This window comes from Loxodonta africana, chromosome 2 (genome assembly GCF_030014295.1).
Source record: "Loxodonta africana isolate mLoxAfr1 chromosome 2, mLoxAfr1.hap2, whole genome shotgun sequence".
NCBI classification, from domain to species: Eukaryota; Metazoa; Chordata; class Mammalia; order Proboscidea; family Elephantidae; genus Loxodonta; species Loxodonta africana.
The window spans coordinates 228,996,463-229,019,756 of NC_087343.1; the positions used below are offsets into that span (position 1 = coordinate 228,996,463).

General features: G+C 42.0%; 1 protein-coding gene and 1 long non-coding RNA gene across 4 annotated transcripts in view; one reads left to right on the forward strand and one right to left on the reverse strand.

The window, feature by feature from the left end:
• PCNT (pericentrin) overlaps positions 1-21,551 on the forward strand; it is a 147,037-nt gene extending 125,486 nt beyond the window's left edge. For all 3 annotated transcript variants that reach the window (XM_064279604.1, XM_064279605.1, XM_064279606.1), the window contains 7 exons: positions 607-780; positions 6,899-7,018; positions 7,808-8,040; positions 13,005-13,081; positions 18,473-18,614; positions 20,500-20,627; positions 21,091-21,551. In XM_064279604.1, the coding sequence (XP_064135674.1) occupies positions 607-780; positions 6,899-7,018; positions 7,808-8,040; positions 13,005-13,081; positions 18,473-18,614; positions 20,500-20,627; positions 21,091-21,131 (915 nt within the window). In that variant the 3' untranslated portion in view covers positions 21,132-21,551. The remainder of the gene's footprint in view (positions 1-606; positions 781-6,898; positions 7,019-7,807; positions 8,041-13,004; positions 13,082-18,472; positions 18,615-20,499; positions 20,628-21,090) is intronic.
• Positions 18,611-21,095, reverse strand: LOC135230404 (uncharacterized). Its single transcript, XR_010321085.1, has 3 exons — positions 20,793-21,095; positions 20,434-20,565; positions 18,611-20,198 (listed from the first exon to the last, which is right to left on the reverse strand). It is a non-coding gene; the product is annotated as an uncharacterized LOC135230404 (long non-coding RNA).
• Positions 21,552-23,294: the final 1,743 nt, after the last annotated feature.

Below are 23,294 nucleotides of genomic sequence, written 5' to 3' on the forward strand. Positions count from 1 at the left end.
CCCCGCTTTCTTCCACCCCGTACCCCCTGCTCCTCTCCTTGCTGCCCCAAGTCCCTGACCCTCGTCCTTCATGCCCCACATCCTCCCCACCCTGTGTTCCTCCTGCACTGCATCCTCCTGCCCCATATCAGGGGCTTTCTGACTGTGGCCCTATGCCCCCTCAATGTTGCTGTGCCCTGTCTGTGGACAGAACATTCATTTGGTCATGGAAATAGTGAACTTGGGTTAAGGGACTTGTATGGTCTGTCCCTAAGTCATGAACAAGGGATGTTCTCTGGTCACCTCTCAGGAGCGGGACTTTTTATAGCACCGTTACAGCAACCTAAACCAGGGCTGGGCTTGTGCCAGACCCACTCTGTCACACAGCCTGTTTTATGTAAAGCCCCTTTTGTAGGGCACTGAAAAGAAAGCTGATGTGATGACCTTGACTTTCGCCTGTACCCTAGGTGCACAGCACCACTCAGCTGCACATGCTTCCCCTAACACTGAATGCTGTAACGTGATAACTCCTGAGGATAACCACCAACAACAAAAACACAATAAACAAGGTGCATGACTTTTAACAAGAAGTACTTATAAGCTTTTCTTGTTTTCTTTTTTATCAAGAAAAATACGGCACCACAGCTACAAATCCAGCTCGTGGACGTCTTGCTCAAAGATAATGATTCCCTCAGAAAGGTGCTCAGCACAGTGACCCAGGAGAAAGCAGAGCTGTGCAAGGCTGTGTCCAAGCTGGAAAAGACTCTGAAGCACCACGTGCAGAAAGGCTGTGCCCTGAGTGTACGTACTTAGACCCCTTTCCTTTAAGTGGATACGTTTAGGTGCCAGCCTCAAACTGTCATGATCTGAACTAGCTTTACTTGGCAGGAAGCTGGGCTTCCTTGACACACACACACGCTCACATCCACAAACACACACACATTTGTACTGTGTTGTATATGTGGTCTTGTCCCCTAGATGGTGTTTGATAGGTATTCATAGAAGGAAATTTTGACCAAGAGTATAATAATCTGATCAAATTAGTTTTATTTGGCTTCTACCTAGTTAAAAGGATTTATAGATTTTCCTGATTATAAAAAATAGTATAGATAATAGACTTTTTTTTTGGAACGCCTAATTTTTTTCTTCTATAGTTAGGTTGTTTTTTGTTTGTGATTTGCTTTACACTTTTTACATTTAAAACGTAAAAAAAAGTAATTTATATAGAGTAAAACTGGCCGTTTTTTGTTGTACAGTAGTGTGAGCTTTAACACACAACGTAGATTCTTGTAACCACCACCATTAACGGACTATAGAACAATGCCAACCCCTGAAAACACTGCAGGCACAGCCTGCCTGTCCCTACCGGGCAGGCCCCAGTGTGTTCTCCACCCAGACAGTTCTGCCTTTCTGGAGTGCCACGTGAGTAGAGTCATCTAGTATATAACCTTTCTGGAGTGCCACGTGAGTAGAGTCATCTAGTATATAACCTTTCTGGAGTGCCACGTGAGTAGAGTCATCTAGTATATAACCTTTCTGGAATGCCACGTGAGTAGAGTCATCTAGTATATAACCTTTCTGGAGTGCCACGTGAGTAGAGTCATCTAGTATATAACCTTTCTGGAGTGCCACGTGAGTAGAGTCATCTAGTATATAACCTTTCTGGAATGCCACGTGAGTAGAGTCATCTAGTATATAACCTTTCTGGAATGCCACGTGAGTAGAGTCATCTAGTATATAACCTTTCCAACGAGCTGCTTTCACTTTTTTCCTTGTGCGTTTACATTAATCTAGGCTGCTGATGTATCAACGGTTTGTTCCTTTTTACTACGGAGCAATATTCCATGGTGTGGATTTGCCGCAGTTTGTTTATCTGTCTACTCACTAGAGGACATCTAGGTTATTTACAGCTTTTGGCTATATGGATACTGCTGCTATAAACATCTGTATGCTGGTTTTGTGAAAACCTAAATTTTCATTAGCATTAAAACCAAGTGGAGCGCTAGGTCATATGGTAAATGTGTTCAACTTTTTAAGCACTGCCAAACTTCTCCAGAGTAACTGTACCATTTTGTTTTGATATTGTCAGTATTTTTTTTAATTTTAGCCATTCTAAGAGGTGTGTAAGGAGTGCTGGTGGTATAATGGTTAAGTGCTTGGCTGCATGAGAGAAAGACCTACCGATCTGCTGCCGTAAAGATTACAGCCAAGAAAACCCCATCGGGCAGTAATGCTCGGTCACGTAAGGTTGCTGTGAGTTGGAATCGACTTAATGGCACACAGCAACAGTAGGTGTGTAATGGTGTTTCATTGTGGCTTTACTGTCCATTTTTCGAGTGATTGAAGATATTGGGCATCTTTTATGCCTTTTATGCTATATGTCTTCTTTGGTGAAGCGTCTGTTAAATCTTTTGCCTTTTTTTTTGAATTCGTTTGTTTTTTTATTGTTGTGTTTTGAGTTCTTTATATACAAGTCCTTTGTCAGATATGTGACTTACAAATATTTTCTCTCAGTCTATAACTGGCCTTCACCTCCTCTTGTGTAGTATCTTTTGCAAAGCAGAAGTTATTTGTTTTGATTAAGTCCACTGTATCAGTTTGTCCTTTTGTGGATCATGCCAACAGTTTTTTAGTTTTATGCTTTAATTCTCAGTTTATGATCCATTCTGAATTAGTTTTTGTCTGTGGTCTGAGGCATAGGTCAAAGATCGTTTTTGTGCGTATGGATGTCCAGTTGTTCTAGCACTATTTGTTGAAAAGACTGTCCTTTCTCCATTGAATTGTCTTTGCACCTTTATCAAAGACCCGTTACGAATATATGTGTATTACAACAATTAAATAGAATATTCATGTGTATATTTCTGGACTCTCTGTTCCATTGGTTAATTGTTGATCCTTTACTAGCTGTTTTGATTAACATAGGTTTATAGCCCATCTTCATATTGAGTATTGGGAATCCTCCAACTTTATTCTCCTTTTCAAATTAAGCTAGTCTAGTTCTTTTATCCTTCGATATAAAGTTTGTAATCCTGATGATTATTTTGATTGGGATTGTGTTAAATCTATGGATCAATTTGGGAAAAATTGGATGGAAATGTAAAATGGTGCATGTGCTTTGGAAAACAATCTGGCAGTTCCTCTAAAGGTTAAATGTAGAGTTACCATATGACGCAGCAATTCCACTCCTAGATATTTACCCAAGAGAAAAGAAAACATAAGTCCACACAAAAAGTCGTACACTAGTATTCATAAAAGCATTACTCATAATAGCCCAAACGTGGAAACAATCCAAATGTCTGTCACCTAATGAATGGATGAATAAAATGTGTCTATCTATACAATAGAATATTACTTGGCAATAGAAAGAAGTATATGCTACAACATGGGTGAACCTTGAAAACATTATGCGACATAGAAGAAGCCAGTCACAACAAGACCACGTATTGTTTGATTCCATTTACATGAAATATCCAGAATAGACAAATCCGTAGAGACAGAAAGTAGATTAGTGTTTGCCAGGGTCTAGGGGGAGGAGGGAATGGGGAGTGATGACTAGAAGGAATGGGAATTCTTTTTGGGGTGAAATGTTCTGGAATTAGTGTAGTGGAGGTTGCACAATTTTGTGAATATACTGAAAACGAATTGTACACTTTTAAATGTTGAATTTTGCAGCATGTGAATTATATCTCAAAGCTGTTATCAACAAAATTTTAGGAAAACTGACATCTTAACTATATTGAATCTTCCTTTGCATGAGCATGCCCTTGTTTTTCCATGTATTTAGGTCTTTTTATATTTCTTTCTTCAATGTTTTATAATTACCAGTATGTAGATCCTGCAAATATTTTTAGATTTATTCCTAAATATTTCATTTTTTTAGGGGGCCATTAGGGTCGCTATGAGTTGGAATCGACTCGATGGCAACAGGTTTGGTTTTTGGTTATTATAAATGGAACTTTAAAAAACTTTTTTGGTTTCCAGTTGTATGAAAATACAGTTGATTTTTGTGTATTGATTTGTATCCTGCATCCTTGTTACACTCATTTTTTAGCCCTATGAGCTTTTTCGTAGGATTTTCTTCATAGGCAATTATGTCATCTGCAAATGGGAATAGTTTTGTTTCTGCCTTTCCAATTCACATGCCTTCATTTTTTTTCTGCCTTACGTACTGGCTAGGACATCCAGTACACTGTTGAATAGAAATGTCGGAAAGTACATCCTTGCCTGGTTTCTGATCCATAGGGAAAAGAATTTAGTCTTTCATCATTAAGTATAATGTTTGCAGGTAGGTTTATTGTGAATGCCCTTTCTTGAAGAAGTTCCCTTCTATTCCCAGTTTGATAAGAGTTTGTTATTATTGTTTTTTTAAATCATGAGTAGATGTTGACATTTATGCTTTTTCTGCATCTGTTGATATCATGTTGGTTTTTCTTGTTCAGTCTGTTAATGTGCTGGAGTAGACTTTGTAGTTCCAGGAAAAACCCCACTCAGTCATGACGTATCATTCCTTTTATATATTGCTGGATTCAATTTACTAATATTTTGTTGAGGATTTTTGCATTTGTGTTCATGAGAGATCTTGGTCTGGAATGTTCTTTTCTGGTTTGGCCTCAAAATAAATTGGGGCATGCCCTCTCCTATTTTTTGGAGGAGATTACATTACATAGAGCTGGTATTATGTCTTCCTTAAGTGTTTATTAAAATTCACTAGTGAAGCCATCATGCGCTAGTGTATTCTTTTTTTGGAGGGTATTTAATGATGGATTTTTTTTTTTTTAAACTATATATAGGGCTAGTCAGGTTATTTCTTTTTGAATGAGTTTTGGTAATTTGTGTCTTTCAAGGAATTGTTTTATTTCATCTTCTTGAATTCATGTGCATGCAGTGGTTCATAGTATTCCCTCAGTATGCTTTTACATCTGTGGGGTCAGTAGTGATGCCTCCTTTTTTGTTCCTAATGTTGATGATTTGTAGCTTTCTTTCTTGGGAAGTCTGGCTGGAGTTTTATCAATTTTTATTTTTTTCTCCCCAAGAAGCAGCTTTTGGTTTCAATGAAATTCCATAAAAACTATAGTTTTTCTGTTTTCAATTTCATTAATTGCTCTTATTTTTATTGTTTTTTTTTTTCATTCTGCTTGCTTTGGGTTTAATTTTCTTTTCTAGTTTCTTAAAATGGATATTATTAATTTGAGAGCTTACTTTTCAAATGTAAGCATTTAATGGCATAAATTTCCCTCTAAGCACTTCTGTAGCTGCATCCTACAACTTTTGATATGTTTTCATTTTAGTTTAGTTCAAAATACTTTGTAATTTTTCTTGGGACATCCTCTTCAGTCCATTATTTTCCAGATAGCTTTCTGCTATTGATTTCTAGTAATTCCAATATTGTCAGAGAACGTATTTTGAATAATTTCCATGCCTTCAAATTTAATGTTTGTTCTGTGACCTATGATTTGGCCTCTGTTGGTGAATGTTCCGTGTGCACTGGAAGAGAATGTGTGTGTTCTGCTGTCGTTGGGTAGAGTGTTCTGTAAAGGTAAATGAAATCCTATTGGTTGATGGTGCTGTTCTGCAGTCTTACTGAACTTCTTTCTGCTTGGTCTATCAATTACTGAGAAAAGAGTGTTGATGTCTCTAAGTGTAATTGTGCATTTGTTTCTTTTTTCAGTTCTATTTGATTTTGCTTTATGTGTTTGGAAGCCCTGTTGGTAGGTACAGGTAAAGGGACCCGTATATTTGTAAAGTTGGATGCTGTTTTCTCTGAAGTTGGGTCCAGCCACTGAGGAAACCCACAACTAATATTCTTGGATATGAGAAGTTATAGAGGCTCCATGCTTTAATTGTAAAGACAGCAGACAGTGTGGATAAAAGCCTGGCCTGCTTCTCTGGCATTCACTTGGAAGGTGTTTGCCTGTGAGGGCCTTCTTTTTGTAGGGCAGCCTGCTGGGCTCGTGTGCAGTCTGAAGTGCAGACACTAGCAGAATGTGTTTGTCCTTATATGAAGTCAACAAACCAGTAAATAAATATGTGTAATGAGTTAATTGAGGGTGAGTGAGAGTGATGAGTGGAGGACAGTTCCTTCAGATCACAAATGACATATTCCTAGGGTAGTTCTTTCCAGAAGTTGTTTAGCTGTATATTAGAATCCTTCTGCTCCTTGAGGAGGTGCATGTCCCAGGGAACCAGTGCATTGTGGGTGGGCAGCCCCTCCTCTTCTTACCCTTTGTCTGGAGTTGTGGGTGGACAACCATGATGCCTTTGACCCATGTGTGGGGTGGCCCAGATTCTGGGGGCCCCTTTGTTCCTGTCACCATGGGATCATTGATTCCTTTGCCCCTGGCGCAGCTCTGGATTCATCGCACGTCATTACGGTGTCCCAGCCTGTGCCACGTGAGGTCAGGACACGCTGCCCCATCCCAGTCCTTCTCCCCTTGGATCCTGCACCTCTCGTGATGGCCTCTCACGTGGAGCCCTTCCTGAGGTTTTCATGTGTGTGACTCGATGGACTGGAGTAGGATTAGATATTTGCATCTAGTAGCGTTAGCATTCCTGGGACCAGAGAATATGAGGGTGTTTCATAGGCTTAAAGCTTTGAATTTGGGGTTATTTCACAATTTCTTTTTTTGTTAATAAAAGTGTACGTTTTATGCAGTCGTACTTCAGTAAATGGTGTGTAGTACTCCTGCATGTTAATTATCTGAATAATAATATCAAGTAACACCTGGGGCCCGTTGCAAAGATGGTGAAGGCAGATGGGAATGGCCACACCTGCTCTGCTTTTCCAGGTCATGTGTTGCCACTCTAGGGGGCCTGCATCCTGGCATCTGAGAGACAGGCAGCCAGCCCAGCCTGTACGCACCTCCAGACCTCCTCCCACCCATGGCTTTAGTCACTATTCTCATAGCCCTTCTTGTCACAGAGGCCGGGCCGAGCTGCGTGGAAGCATGAAAAGATGGTTCTGCAGGGCTCACCGAGACACACGGACCCAGGACCCTGTGTGCCAGCCGTGAGTGAGGAAGCTACCACCTGCAGCATCAAGGTGAGCCTGGCCTCTGTGCAGTGCTGGGGTAGCAAGTGTTGCTGGTGCTGTCTGCATCCCGGCTTGTTCATACTCGCGGAGGCATTTCCAGAGCTGTGAAGTTCTCATCTGCTGGGTGTACTTGCCACATAGACAGCTAATGTGTGCCACTGCCCGCACAGTGACATGCTCACGCCAGTGGTCAGGTCACACGATAGAGGGGCTTGTAGAGAAGGGAGGCTTGCTGATGATTGGTCTGAATGTGCACAGACACGTGTTTCAGTGCTCAACAATTAGGAGTGAAGGTGTGAGACTGAGTGGGCAGATCACGGTCTCTGCAGCCTGGGAATCAGAGAGCAGTGACCCTCGGGTCCTTGATTTGGCAACATGATGAAAACTATAGATGTATTCTTGAGGGAAAACATATGATTTAGGACATGGACGCCAAGCTGTGTACACTAGGTCAAGGGTTTCACACGGCCCCCAGCCTAGTCATGGACCTGTGATGAGACCCCCAGTCTAGACCAAACTTAGCTGGTCAAAGCCAAGGTAGCCTCTCTGGACTCACGCAGTGGGCTGTGGAGAAGAAGTCCATGAGCCACATGCTGTCTGGTAACAGATTGGTGTTTGAGCAGCAGGGTTCTCTCTGGCTACAAATATTGTGCAAGAGCTGGTATCTGTGGTGATCTGCTGAGGAAATGAGTAGTCTGGTTCTGTTTCTAGAGCAGCAGGTGCCAATGTGCTATCTGAGATGTCTCAGCAAGATGGCTGTGTTTCCCATGACTAAGTTTTACTTTTCTTTTCCTTTAGATGGAAAAATTGTACCTGCATTATTTGAGAGCAGAGAGCTTTCGAAAAGCCTTGATTTATCAGAAGAAGTATCTCTTGCTGCTGATTGGTGGATTCCAGGATTCTGAGCAAGAAACCCTGTCAATGATAGCTCATTTGGGAGTATTTCCTTCCAAAGCTGATAAGAAAGCCACTGCTTCTCGTCCTTTTACCAAGTTCCGGACTGCTGTCAGGGTGGTTGTTGCAATCTTAAGGTACACACCAGCCCCATCCTCTAACCCATTGGGCACAAGGGTGCACCAGGTCCTCTTGCAAGGCTGACACCATGGTTTTCGGTTGGTTTTGTTCTTTGAAATTATGCGTTCTCTTTCGAGACGAATAGCATCTGAGACCTTAAAGAAGACATAGCTGGCACTGTCTTTAAGAAATCGTGTTGTACAAAGCTATCATCTTCTAGAACTGAAAGACTAGAGGATGCTTTTTGATTACAGAGGAGTGTGGTGCCCTTTCATGAGTGTCATGCTGGATTCTTTCTGAGAACAGGCACATCTGATGACATTCAAAACAGTTTCATTTTATAAATTTCACTTGCCTGTATTTCAGTCAAATATGTGTTACATAAGAGCGGGCTTTTCTTTAGTTGGAGCCCAGGTGGTACAGTGATTAAGAGCTTGGCTGCTAACTAAAAGGTTGGCGGTTCGAGTCCACTAGCAGCTCCTTGGAACCCATATGGGGCAGTTCTACTCTGTCCTATAGGGCTGCTATGAGTTTAGTTTTTTTGGTTTTATTGTTAGTTGCTGTCAACACCGACTCATGGCAACCTTATGTATAGCAGAACAAAATGTTGCCCAGTCTTGTGACTTTTTCGTGATTGTTGGTATGTTTGAGTCCATTGTTGTAGCTTTTGTGTTAATCCATCTCACTGATGGTTTCCCTCATTTTTGCTGGTCCTCTGCTTTACCAAACATGATGTCCTATTCTAGTGACTGGTCTTTTCTGATGATGTGTCTAAAGTAAGCGAGTCAAAGTCTCGCCGTCCTCATTTCTAAGGAGCATTCTGGTTTTATTTTTTCTAAGACTGATTTGTTCATTCCTTCAGCAGTCCACGGTATATTCAGTGCTCTTTGCCAATGCCACAATTCACGTGCATCAATTCTTCTGTCATCCTTTTTCATGATCCAGCTTTTGCATGCATATGATAGAAAAGACTTACGGTTTGAGTCAGATGTACCTTAGTCACCATTGACATCTTTGATTTTTAAAACTTTAAAGAGGTTCTTCGCAGCAGATTTTCCCAACGCAGTAATCATTCGATTTCTTGACTGCAGCTTTCATGGATGTTGATTTTGAATCCAAGTCAAATGAAATCCTTGACAACTTCAGTATTTTCTCCAGTTATCATGATGTTGCTTATCAGTCCAGTAATGAGCATTTTTGTTTTATGTTGAGGTGTAATCCATACTGAAGGCTGTGGTCTTTGATCTTCATCAGTAAGTGCTTCAAGTCCTCTTCACTGTCTGCAAGCAAGGCTGTGTCATCTGCTTATTGCAGGTTATTAATGAGTTTTCCATCAATCCTGATGCCCCGTTCTTCTTCATATAGTCCAGCTTCTTGGCTTATTTGCTTAGCATACAGATTGAATAAGTATAATGAAGGGATACAGCCCTGACACACACCTTTCCTGACTTAAAGCCACGCAGTGTCCTCTTGTTCTGTTTGAATGACTGCCTCTTGGTCTGAGTACAGGTTCCTCCTGAGCACAATTAAGTGTTCTGGAATTCCCATTGTCTTAGTATCTAATAGTGCAGTAACAGATATACCACAGGTGGGCAGATTTAACAAACAGAAACTTATTTTCTCATAGTTTAGGAGACTAGAAATCCAAATTCAAGGTTCCAGCCCTAGGGGAAGGTTTTCTCTCTCTGTTTGCTCTGGAGAAAGGCCCTTGTCTCTTTTGAGATTCTGCTCCTGGGTGATCTTCATGTGGCTTGGCATCTGTCTTTCCCCATCTCTGCTTGCTAGCTTGCATGTTGAATCTCTTTTCTATTTCAAAAGAGTTTGACTCAAGATATAACCAACACTGAAGATACAACCTATACTAATCCTGCCTCATTAAGATGACAAGGACAACCCATTGCCAAATGGGATTATAACCACAGGCATAGAGGTTAGGATTTTGGGGGGACACAGCTCAATCCATAACACCCATTCTTCACTATGTTATGGTCCACATAGTTGAATGCCTTCATATAGTCAATAAAACACAGGTAAACACTTTCCTGGTATTCTCTGCTTTTGGCCAAAATCCATTTGACGTCAGCAGTGATAGCCCTTGTTCCTCTTCTGAATCTGGCTTGAATTTCTGGCAGTTCCCTGTCAATGTATAGCTGCAGTAATTTTGAATTATCTTCAGAACTTTTCCAACATGTGATACTAATGATATGATTGAGTAATTTTCACATTCCATTTGATCACCTTTCTTTGGAATAAGCACAAATATTAATCTCTTTCAGTTAGTTGGTCAGCTAGCTGTCTTCCAAATTTCTTAGCATAGATGAGTAAGTGCTTGCAGTGTCGCATCTATTTATTGAAGCACCTCAACTGGTATTCCACAATTCCCGGAGCCTTGGTTTTTGCCAATTCCTTTCGTGCAGCTTGAATTTCTTCCTTCAGTACCAGCAGTTCTTGATCATATGCTACTTCTTCAAATGGTTGAACACTGGCCAGTTCTTGTTGGTACAGTGACTGTGTATTCCTTTCATCTTCTTTTGATGCTTCCTTTGTCATTCAGTTTTGGTACCCATAGAATTCTTCAGCAGTGCAACTCGAGGCTTGAATTTTTTCTTCAGTTCTTTCAGCTTGGGAAATGCCAAGCATGTTTTTTCCCTTTCAGTTTTCTAACTCCAGGTCTTTGCACATTTCTTTATAATACTTGACCTTGTCTTCTTGAGCAGCCCTTTGAAATCATCTGTTCAACTTTTACTTCATTATTTCTTCCATTCACTTTAGCTACTCTGCACTTCAGAGCAAGTTTCAGAGTTTCTTCTAACATCTGTTTTGGTCTTTTGTTTCTTTTTAAGGAACTTTAACTTTTTCATGTATGATGTCCTTAATGTATACCCACAACTCTTCTGGTTTTCAGTTATTAGTGTTCAGTGCATCACATCTGTTCTTGAGATGGTCTGTATATTCAGGCGGGATGTATTCGGGGTTCTACTTTGGCCCTTGTGGACTTGCTTGAATTTTCTTCAGCTTCAGCTTGAACTTGTACACAAGCATTTTATGGTCTGGTCTACAGCTGGCTCCTGGCTTTGTCTCGACTGGTAATATTGAGCTATTCTATTGTTCCTTTACACAGATATAGTCGATTTGATTCCTGCATAGTCCATCCAGAAAGGTCCATAAGTATAGTCCATATGTCATTGAAAAAAAGTATTTCCGATGAATAAGTTGTTGATTTTGCAGAATTCTATCATGTGATCTCTGACACTCTTCTGATCATGAAGGCCATATTATCCAACTATTTGATCCTTTGTCTTTGTTTCCAGCTTTCACATTCCAATCACCAGTAATTATCAATGCATCCTGATTGCATATTTGATGAATTTCAGTCTGCAGCAGGTTGTAAAAATCTTCAGTTTCTTCATCCTTGGCATTTGTGCTTGGTGTGTAAATTTGAATAACAATTGAATTAACTTTTTTACCTTGTAGGCATATGGATATTAGTCTATCACTGACAGCGTTGTATTTCATGATAGATCTTGAAATATTCTATCTGACGATAAATGGAATGCTATTCTTCTTCAATTTGTCATTCCCAGTATAGAAGACTATATGATTGTCAGGTTCAACAATGCCAATCAGTCCGTTTCAACTCAGTAATGCCTAGGATGTCAGCCTGTGATCTTGATCTTCAGTTGTTCCATTTAATTTTTGATGACTTCCAATTTTCCTTGATTCACACTTTGTACATTCCACATCCCAGTTAATAATGGATATTTGCTGTTGTTGTTTCCCATTTTGAGTCATGCCACATCAGCAAATGAAAGTCTCAAAGGCTTTACTCCCTCCACAGCATTAAGGTCCTCAGTCATGTTTTGAGCGCCTGCACACCTGAGGGGCTCACCTGCCAGCACTGTGTCAGACAATGTACTGTCGTGATCCATATGCTTTTCACTGGCTACTTTTTTAAAGTAGATTACCAGGCCTTTCTCCCTAGTCTGTCGTAGTCTAGAAGCTCCACTGAAACCTGTCCACCATGGGTGCCCTGCTGGTATTTGAAACACCAGTGGCATAGCTTCCAGCATCAGAAGACACACAAGCCACCACAGTGTGACAAACTGATAGACAGGTGGTAGAAGAGGGGTTTACAACAAACAAACCTGCTGCTGTCGAGTCAATTCTGACTCATGCTGATCCTGTCTGTTACAGACTAGAACTGCCCCATAGGGTTTTCTTGGCTGTAATCTTTACGAAAGCACATCACCAGGCCTCTCTTCCATGGCACCGCTGGGTGAGTTCAAACCACCAACCTGTAGGTTAGCAGTCGAGCGCAAACTGTGTGCGTCACCCAGGTGCATAAAAATGTGTGACTGAGCGAGAGGCTGTACACCTTTAGCCTGCGAGTATAGCTATGTGCCCACTCTCCTGAGGAGCACCTGCCTTCTTCCATCCTTGCTCCCGAACATCCAATGCTCCGCCTGACACAGCCCTGCCCACCGCCCTGTCAGTGCTGTGCGTCTTCCCTGGAGGCACCGCTTTCTCGCCATCATCTGTACAGAGATCGCTTTTGGAGCAGGAGCGTACTCCCTGCTGTGTTGGAAATTTCATCACTTTTAAATTAGTAATGGTAAAAATACATTTCATTTGAAAATTTGCCGAATTTCTAAAAGCGTTTGTGTCACTAAGAATAGTGCAGCTGTGTCTGCTCCATTTTGCTTGTAGAGACATCATCCTTGAGGCTGTCGGTGTATGTCTGGGGGATGGAGGTGGCGAGTGTGCCCAGGCCCCGTGCTTTTTACCTGAGGGCATTGCCAAGAGCAGCGGGGACCCCAGTACACACTGAGCCCTCTGTAAACATCTGCCAAGGCCGCTAACCTCACAGATCAGGTGTTTCTGCCTCTGTGGGTTATTTTGTCACGAAGAGTTTTCATTGCTCCTTTCGTTCCTGTTTTGCTTCAATCCTAAATGTATTTCCTTTATTTACTTTCTTTTGCAGATTACGTTTTTTGGTTAGGAAATGGCAAGAAGTGGATCGAAAAGGAACTCTACTACAAGGCAGAGCCCTCCGCCCAGGTGGGACTTGAGTTGCTCACAGTTACACGTTTGTAAATGTCTCTTTTAATTGCAGTGGTATTTTTGTTAATGTCACAGTCATTTTTCAGTGGTCAGTGGGAAAGGAATAAGGCCCTATAAGAAAATCTGTAAATTCTGTTGATGTCGTTGCCAAAGGAGTGAGGTGGGTCTTCCGAAGAAAAGTGGTTTTATGTTGTGAATAATCAGAAGTACGACCATGGCTTACACACTTAATGAACAAAAAATGTTTCAGAAAAGCATAATGATTTAAAAATATGAAAATGCTAACTATATCAACTCTTTAGTAATTAATGTTTAAGAAAACAGCCTTTCTTATTCTGCAGGACTCAGTGAAGTCCCGCTTCGTACTGCTGCATCTGTCTCTCCAGCGCAGCATTGCCCAGTCAGTTCTTCCCGCTGTGTAGCTCTCTTGGTTCTCTCGGTTGATGCAGTGGTTACCTGCTGTGGTGTAGAACGGTGCCCCCTCTGCTTGGTGTCTGTGTACTCATGTGAGACAGGGGTGTGCTTGTGTGTGACGACCTGTGAGTAAAGGCCAGTCTTAAAACTGGAAGCCCTAGAAATCAAATACTTGGAAAATGAACAATACCCTCCTGAAAAAAGACTGGGTTATAGAAGACATCAAGGAGGGAATAAGGAAATTCATAGAATGCAACGAGAATGAAAATACTTCCTATCAAAACCTCTGGGACACAGCAAAAGCAGTGCTCAGAGGCCAATTTATATCGATAAATGCACACATACAAAAAGAAGAAAGAGCCAAAATCAGAGAACTGTCCCTACAACTTGAACAAATAGAAAGTGAGCAACAAAAGAATCCATCAGGCTCCAGAAGAAAACAAATAATAAAAATTAGAGCTGAACTAAATGAATTAGAGAACAGAAAAACAATTGAAAGAATTAACAAAGCCAAAAGCTGGTTCTTTGAAAAAATTAACAAAATTGATAAACCATTGGCTAGACTGACTAAAGAAATACAGGAAAGGAAACAAATAACCCGAATAAGAAATGAGAAGGACCACATCACAACAGAACCAAATGAAATTAAAAGAATCATTTCAGATTACTACGAAAAATTGTACTCTAACAAATTTGAAAACCTAGAAGAAATGGATGAATTCCTGGAAAAACACTACCTACCTAAACTAACACATTCAGAAGGAGAACAACTAAATAGACCCATAACAAAAAAAGAGATTGAAATGGTAATCAAAAAACTTCCAACAAAAAAAAAAAGCCCTGGCCCGGATGGCTTCACTGCAGAGTTCTACCAAACTTTCAGAGAAGAGTTAACACCACTACTACTGAAGGTATTTCAAAGCATAGAAAATGACGGAATACTACCCAACTCATTCTATGAAGCCACCATCTCCCTGATACCAAAACCAGGTAAAGACATCACAAAAAAAGAAAATCATAGACCTATATCCCTCATGAACATAGATGCAAAAATCCTCAACAAAATTCTAGCCAATAGAATCCAACAACACATCAAAAAAATAATTCACCCTGATCAAGTGGGATTTATACCAGGTATGCAAGGCTGGTTTAATATCAGAAAAACCATTAATGTAATCCATCACATAAATAAAACAAAAGAGAAAAACCACATGATCTTATCAATAGATGCAGAAAAGGCATTTGACAAGGTCCAACACCCATTTATGATAAAAACTCTTACCAAAATAGGAAATGAAGGAAAATTCCTCAACATAATAAAGGGCATCTATGCAAAGCCAACAGCCAATATCGCTCTAAATGGAGAGAACCTGAAAGCATTTCCCTTGAGAACGGGAACCAGACAAGGATGCCCTTTATCACCGCTCTTATTCAACATCGTGCTAGAAGTCCTAGCCAGGGCAATTAGGCTAGACAAAGAAATAAAAGGTATCCGGATTGGCAAGGAGGAAGTAAAGTTATCACTATTTGCAGATGACATGATCTTATACACAGAAAACCCTAAGGAATCCTCCAGAAAACTACTGAAACTAATAGAAGAGTTTGGCAGAGTCTCAGGTTATAAAATAAACACACAAAAATCACTTGGATTCCTCTACATCAACAAAAAGAACACCGAAGAGGAAATAACCAAATCAATACCATTCACAGTAGCCCCCAAGAAGATAAAATACTTAGGAATAAATCTTACCAAGGATGTAAAAGACCTATACAAAGAAAACTACAAAGCTCTACTACAAGAAATTCAAAAGGACATACTTAAGTGGAAAAACATACCTTGGTCATGGATAGGAAGACTTAACATAGTAAAAATGTCTATTCTACCAAAAGCCATCTATACATATAACGCACTTCCGATCCAAATTCCAATGTCATATTTTAAGGGGATAGAGAAACAAATCACCAATTTCATATGGAAGGGAAAGAAGCCCCGGATAAGCAAAGCATTACTGAAAAAGAAGAAGAAAGTGGGAGGCCTCACTCTACCTGATTTCAGAACCTATTATACAGCCACAGTAGTCAAAACAGCCTGGTACTGGTACAACAACAGGCACATAGACCAATGGAACAGAATTGAGAACCCAGATATAAATCTATCCACGTATGAGCAGCTGATATTTGACAAAGGCCCAGTGTCAGTTAATTGGGGAAAAGATAGTCTTTTTAACAAATGGTGCTGGCATAACTGGATATCCATTTGCAAAAAAATGAAACAGGACCCATACCTCACACCATGCACAAAAACTAACTCCAAATGGATCAAAGACCTAAACATAAAGACTAAAACGATAAAGATCATGGAAGAAAAAATAGGGACAACCCTAGGAGCCCTAATACAAGGCATAAACAGAATACAAAACATTACCAAAAATGACAAAGAGAAACCCGATAACTGGGAGCTCCTAAAAATCAAACACCTATGCTCATCTAAAGACTTCACCAAAAGAGTAAAAAACCACCTACAGACTGGGAAAGAATTTTCAGCTATGACATCTCAGACCAGTGCCTGATCTCTAAAATCTACATGATTCTGTCAAAACTCAACCACAAAAAGACAAACAACCGAATCAAGAAGTGAGCAAAGGATATGAACACACATTTCACTAAAGAAGATATTCAGGCAGCCAACAGATACATGAGAAAATGCTCCCGATCATTAGCCATTAGAGAAATGCAAATTAAAACTACGATGAGATTCCATCTCACTCCAACAAAGCTGGCATTAATCCAAAAAAACACAAAATAATAAATGTTGGAGAGGCTGTGGAGAGATTGGAACTCTTATACACTGCTCGTGGGAATGTAATATGGTACAACCACTTTGGAAATCTATCTGGCGTTATCTTAAACAGTTAGAAATAGAACTCCCATACAACCCAGAAATCCCACTCTTCGGAATATACCCTAGAGATACAAGAGCCTTCACACAAACAGATATATGCACACCCATGTTTATTGCAGCTCTGTTTACAATAGCAAAAAGCTGGAAGCAACCAAGGTGTCCATCTACGGAAGAATGGGTAAATAAATTGTGGTATATTCACACAATGGAATACTACGCATCGATAAAGAACAGTGACGAATCTCTGAAACATTTCATAACATGGAGGAACCTGGAAGGCATTATGCTGAGCGAAATTAGCCAGAGGCAAAAGGACAAATATTGTATAAGACCACAAGATCTTGAGAAATAGTAAAAACTGAGAAGAACACATACTTTTGTGGTTACGAAGGGGGGAGGGAGGGAGGGAGGGAGAGGGTTTTTTATTGATTAATCAGTAGATAAGAACTGCTTTAGGTGAAGGGAAAGACAGCACTCAATACATGGAAGGTCAGCTCAATTGGACTGGACCAAAAGCAAAGAAGCTTCCGGGATAAAATGAATGCTTCAAAGGTCAGCGGAGCAGGGGTGGGGATCTGGGGAACATGGTTTGAGGGGACTTCTAAGTCAATTGGCAAAATAATTCTATTATGAAAACATTCTGCATCCCACTTTGAAATGTGGCGTCTGGGGTCTTAAATGCTAACAAGCAGCCATCTAAGATGCATCAATTGGTCTCAACCCACCTGGAGCAAAGGAAAATGAAGAACTCCAAGGTCACACGATAACTAAGAGCCCAAGAGACAGAAAGGGCCACATGAACCAGAGACCTACATCATCCTGAGACCAGAAGAACTAGTTGGTGCCCGGCCACAACCGATGACTGCCCTGACAGGGAGCACAGCAGAGGACCCCTGAGGGAGCAGGAGATCAGTGGGATGCAGACCCCAAATTCTCATAAAAAGACCAGACTTAATGGTCTGACTGAGACTGGAGGAATCCCGGCGGCCATGCTCCCCAGACCTTCTGTTGGCCCAGGACAGGAACCATCCCCGAAGACAACTCATCAGACATGAAAGGGACTAGTCAGCGGGGGGGAGAGAGACGCTGATGAAGAGTGAGCTAATTAAATCAGGTAGACACTGGAGAGTGTGTTGGCAACTCTTGTCTGGAGGGGCGATGGGAGGATAGAGAGAGTGGGAAGCCGGCAAAATTGTCACAAAAGGAGAGACTGGAAGGGCTGACTCAATAGGGGGAGAGCAAGTGGGAGAAGGGAGTAAGATGTATGTAAACTTATATGTGACAGACTGATTGGATTTATAAATGTTCACTTGAAGCTTAATAAAAGTTAATAATAAAAAAAAAAAAAAAAGAAGCCGTGCTGGGTTGAGCTGGGCAGTGAGCCCGAGGGAGAGAGGACAGTGCAGTGACTGGGTCCCAGCATGGCCACACCTGTGGCCTTCGTGCTGTTGTTGGATTGCAGAGACAGGCTCAGGGTGCTGACATGTTGGCTCTCTGCCACCGTGTTCCCATGTTCTCACGACAGCAGACGAGGTACCTGGGAGGCAAGGGCCTGCCTGGGTCACTGTCCTTCTGAAGGACTGTAGCTGCCCAGGAACACAGAGGATGTGCCTCCCCGTCAGCATCAGGGATGCAGCAGCAGCAGCAGCACCAAGCCCCCAGCCCGCAGGCCACATGGGCTGTGCCCGGCGGCTCCCAGGGGTAGAGCCCTTTGATGGGAGGGTGCGGTCGCCTGCGTCCACAGGGCCTATGCCGGTCGTCAGAGATGACTTTTCTCCCAGCTTTGACTATCACATTTTATTTCTTGAAATAAAAATAAGTGGATGCAGCCTCACAGGCCACACCTGGTAGTCTCTACGGTTTCTGCCAGCCCTCTTCCTAAGCGGGGTAGAGACAGCACCCTATTCACATCTTACTTGTGCCCTCCTGGCACCTCCTTACTGCTGCTTACATGGCTGCAGGGTCAGGGTCAGCCTCACAGGAGTGAAATCTGGGACACGTGGGCGAGCATTCCAACTAAAGTGTGCTCCTTTCTTTTTCTGATCCCTGCATGTTCATAATCCTGGGAGCAGAAGCACCACTGTCCCAGTGGCAGCCTCCTCTGCCCGAAACCAGAGGGTCTCCCCCAACCCGGGATGCTTCGTCCAGCCTCATCAGGGACCTTGCCTGTGGAGCCGGGCCCACACCAACAGCACCACCACGCAGGAGGGAAAGGTCAGTTGGGGAGCTGCAGGCTGTCCATCCACGGCAAGTGGGGCGAGAGAGACATCAGTCTCTGTGCTTTTAGGTTCTAGCCACTGGTGAAACCAGCCTTAGGGGGCAACAGCTGCTTAGAGCCTGATCTGTGCGGGTCCCAGGCAAGGGCTGCTCCCAGAAGGGCCCTCGGGGACTTGCTTGGCTTTGTTTTCTGGAGAAGTTGGGTTTTTCTCACACATGTATGTCTTTATATTAGCGACCAGCTGGCAATTGAGGCATTACAGTGATATTATTAACACAAGTTTTTTATTTTTTTAGAAAAGTTTTCTATTAAAAAATAATAATGGGACTTGTGGTTGTTTAGATTGTAAAATAGAATTGGTTCAAAAGTTAAAAAGGTCTCCCTGATGACCCGTGGTAGTTCGTAGGTGGGCGTATGTGCACTGATCCTGGCCTGAGGCTCATCTGGGGATGTGAAGGAAGGTGGGCGCACCTGTCCCGAGAGGGCTGCATCCTCACAAGGTCCAGCTCTACCTCAGCCACGGGGTTCCTGATCCCAGGGCTAGTTAGGGAAGATGCGGTTTTCATTCCACTTCTCTAGGCTGGACTATATAAACATTCCTCCTTGAATGTGGAATGAGGGCATCCCAGATTACGAGCCATTGAATTGTCTCACCTGTGACCTCTCGAGGATCTGGAACATATCCTTAATGCACACGGACAGCTCAGCGTGTGTCTCTGTGAATACGTGTGCACACACGTTCAGAACTATGAGGATGTGTCTGCTTTTTACTTCGCTCTGCATTTTCCCGGTGTTCTGAAATGAGCAAGCACTACCCTTGTCAGAGCGAGTCCTTAAGATGGATCATCAGGTCTGCAGTGTCCCCAGGGGCTGCTTGCTGGTGACCATCCATTTGAGCTGATCCTGTAAGGAGCATCATGGTCTCTGAGCGTTGTCATCTTGGTGGGAGAAACCATGCATACAGGGGTTAATGACGTCATTACGACACAGGGCAGATCAGAAGAGGTTACTGATTTGACGGAATGACGCAAATTAGTATTCACCTTTGAGCCTGCTGATATTTCCAGCCTGTGGTACATATAGTTTTTGATGAGCTCTGCTGATGATCTCCCATCACCATACACAGGGCTTTAGAAATGTAGTCTGAAAGTCTGGCTTTGGTCAGCCCCCGAGCAAGGCAGGGAACAATCCAGTGGGAGTCCATGAGGGGCCTAGAAGCCTGATTCTACTTGGTGAGGGCTGGGACCTTGTCAATCTGGCACTTGCCTTAGTGGGTAATGTTTATCGAAAGGATAAATAATAGCCAAGGGCCTCTTTTGAGTGGGGCAAATTTGTAGGACAGTGCAAGGGTGAGTGAGAGAATGGTCCCTGCCCTGAAGAGATCAAGAATGATACAAACTGTGCTCATTGGGCCTTGGAGAAGACGAGAGGAAGGACAGCCGAGGTGGGGGCTGGATGGTTGTAGGTTTTATCCCAGGGAAAGGCAAGTAGGTGGCTGGGCCATGCCTCACGGCACAGAGACGAGGCATCTGAGGATGCTGGTGAATAATCCAGTTTGGGTGAGAGAGACATACATGAAACTGTAGGGAATAAAAATAATACACATTAGTTTTTACTCACTTTAACTCTGAGGCAGAAATCGTATAGAACTTGGTTTTAAAAGCATGACATACTTTTATTTAAAAAACAAAAAGAGCTGTACAAGATTTTTCTTTTCAGTTAAAGAAAGAATATGGAGAGAAATATACAGTTAACCCCCTTTCCCACAGCATGCCTGGGTCAGCAGGGACCCTTTGCTCCTGCACGCCCACTCACCACACTGCTGTTTGTTAAGTTCATCTCTTTTTTCGTTTGTTTCTTAATGTGTTGGTTTGTTTGAAGATCCACTCCATCTCCAAATTCAAGATCGGAAAGGTCCCTGGATGCTTCTCAAGATCCAGAACAGTCCTTAACAGAATATATTCACCATTTAGAAGTGATCCAGCAAAGACTAGGGGGGATACCACCAGGTAATAACAATCCTTCTCTTAGCATTTTTGAAAATATCCTAACTATACCTAGAAATGTAAAATAATGTAGAAAAGATTTCTAGTATCCAACTTAGTAATTATTAGTTTTTAGTCTGAATAATTGTCATTAAATAGTGTTAGAGGAAAGATTATAAATGAAGATACCTTTAGAAATGTGAAAACCAGTCGCGTTGGTGTTGGTTTGTGGTGACTTTAATCACTGCTGGCTGGGACGGTGGCCTTCCTCTTACCCAGAGAGGGAAGAGGAAGATGGTGCTTTAGCCAGCGCACGATTAGTCCATGCTTCTTACCTTTCATGATTTGAATCATTATATATTTCAATTGTAATTCATATTTTTAGCAAAAGAAAGATGAATTCGGTGTAGTAGTTAAAAACTGTGAAATTGTATTTAAAAGATTTGTGAAGCCTTCTAACTGCTATGCAATATCTATTTGTATCTAGAGTCTACTTCAAAAAAATCCAGCCGCCAGAAGATAAAATAACGAATAAAATCTTTGGGATCGTACCTGTGACAGTTCTATTTGAGGAAAAGATTTGTTTTTTTTCCCTAAAGAATGCTTGTGATGTGACATGGGATACATGTTCCAGGCATCAGCACTCCCTCGAGCGCGTTCATTAGGTGTTCAGACCTGTACGCTACAAAACCAAACGGAGTATTCCTGTTGTGGTTTCAGTACGTCTCGCTCCTCGCCTTCAGGAGGTAACGTGCGCTCACAAACAGCAGGCACAGGCGCGGTTCGTGTGTGTTGGCAGTACGACACCTGCCAGCCTCCGAGGAGGGTAAGCTGGGATGGCTTCCGCTGGTTTATTTTCCTAAGCTGTACAGTTGGAAACTTTGATTTAAACAGAAAACATGAAAAACCAAGGGGGGGATAAAATTAAAGCACTGTTTTATTTATGACCGGCCCTGGTCTTGTGTTTTGTTTTATCCAGCTTGCTTTTATCACTGGCAAAAAATAAAACATACACTTAGAACTTGTGCTAAACTCCTGAAAATCAAGAATCCCCGTGGAATTCAAAATACTCTTCACCTGGTAAAGACAATTAGCCACTCGCCTATTGTTTAGTCTTATTTGGTTTGTAATTTTATTTTTGAAAGATGCTACTACTACTTTTCTACTGCTCTTGACTATGATTTCACATTTTACTCACAGTCACTTATTACCATGCAGTCATATCTAGCCAAACTTACCTATCCTTGACCCCACATGCTGTTATACGGGCATATTTGTAAATGTGGCAGTGATTTTTTTAAGGACCTTTGAGCATGATATTTATTCTGCTGGGCTTATGCTTTAAGATGAAATCACTTGTTCTCCGGCATTACATACTTTTTCAGTGATTCTTTCAACCTTCCACAGACAGGCCCGTGTCTGCATTTTCTGAGTACTAGCTGACACTGCGACGAAGGTCACTTGTTTTACCAGCTCTCACCTTTCCGTCTTTCCTTTCTGCCAAGCTGTCTGCTGGGTCCTTCTGCCTGAGTTGCTGAAGCTGAGATCTCAGTCAGCCCTAGGAGCAGGACCCCAAGAGATGCCTCTTAGACAGGGTTAAGCTAATGAGCGGGAGGAGGAGTTCATTGAAAACCACCAGTAGACACCACACCAACTTGTTAATATGGAAATTGATATTTAAAGACAAAGAGGCATTCACTCTGCCTTCTTTTGCATGAACCGAGGTCATCCCTTGGTGATGAGGGAAAATACTTTACCGGAAAAAGTCAGCCGATTCATTTAGAAGGAACAATACGATTAGAAAACTTCCATTCTCCAACCTCCAGTGAGATAATTCAGGGTAAGGTTCATCAATAGATGCTAAAACCAAGGTGAAGTTTCACTTTTACAATGGAGAGTTCTAGTAGTCACCACCTTAACCAGGCGATCAAAATAAGCTAGCTAGCTAGCTGCTGAGGAGTCAGCTCTGACTCATGGCAACCCTATATATAACAGAAAAAAAATGTTGCCTGGTCCTATGCTATGTTAATGATTTTTGGCATGTTTAAGTCCATCATTGTAGCTACTGTGCCAATCTGTCTCACTGAGGGTCTCCCTTACCCTCACTGGCCCTCTATTTCAAACGTGATCCCTCCTGATGACATGTCCAAAGCAAGTGAGTTGGACGGTGTTCTGCTGTGATCCCTAAGGTTATGACTGGCTAAATTTCAGAGGCAGATTGCCAGGCTTTTCTTCTTAGTCTTAGTCTGGAAGCTCTGCTGAAACCTATTCATCCTGTGTGACCCTGTTGGTATTTGAAATACCAGTGACATAGCTTCCAGCATCATAGCAACATGCAAGCCACCACAGGACAAACTGAGAGATGAACAATGTCTTAGTCATCTAGTGCTACTATAACAGAAATACCACAAGTGGATGGCTTTATCAAAGAGTTTATTCTCTCACAGGCAAGTAGGCTACAAGTCCAAATTCAGCATGTCAGCTCCAGGGGAAGGCTTTTTCTCTCTGTCAGCTCTGGAGGAAGGTTGAGTCTTCCCTTGGTCTGGGAGCATCTCAGCGCAGGAACCTCAGGTCTAAAGGACACTCTTTGCTCCCAGTGCTGATTTCTTGGTAGTATGAGTTTACCCCTCTCTGCTTGCTTCCCGGTCCTTTTTTATCTCTTGAGAGAAAAAAGGTGGTGCAGGAAAACTC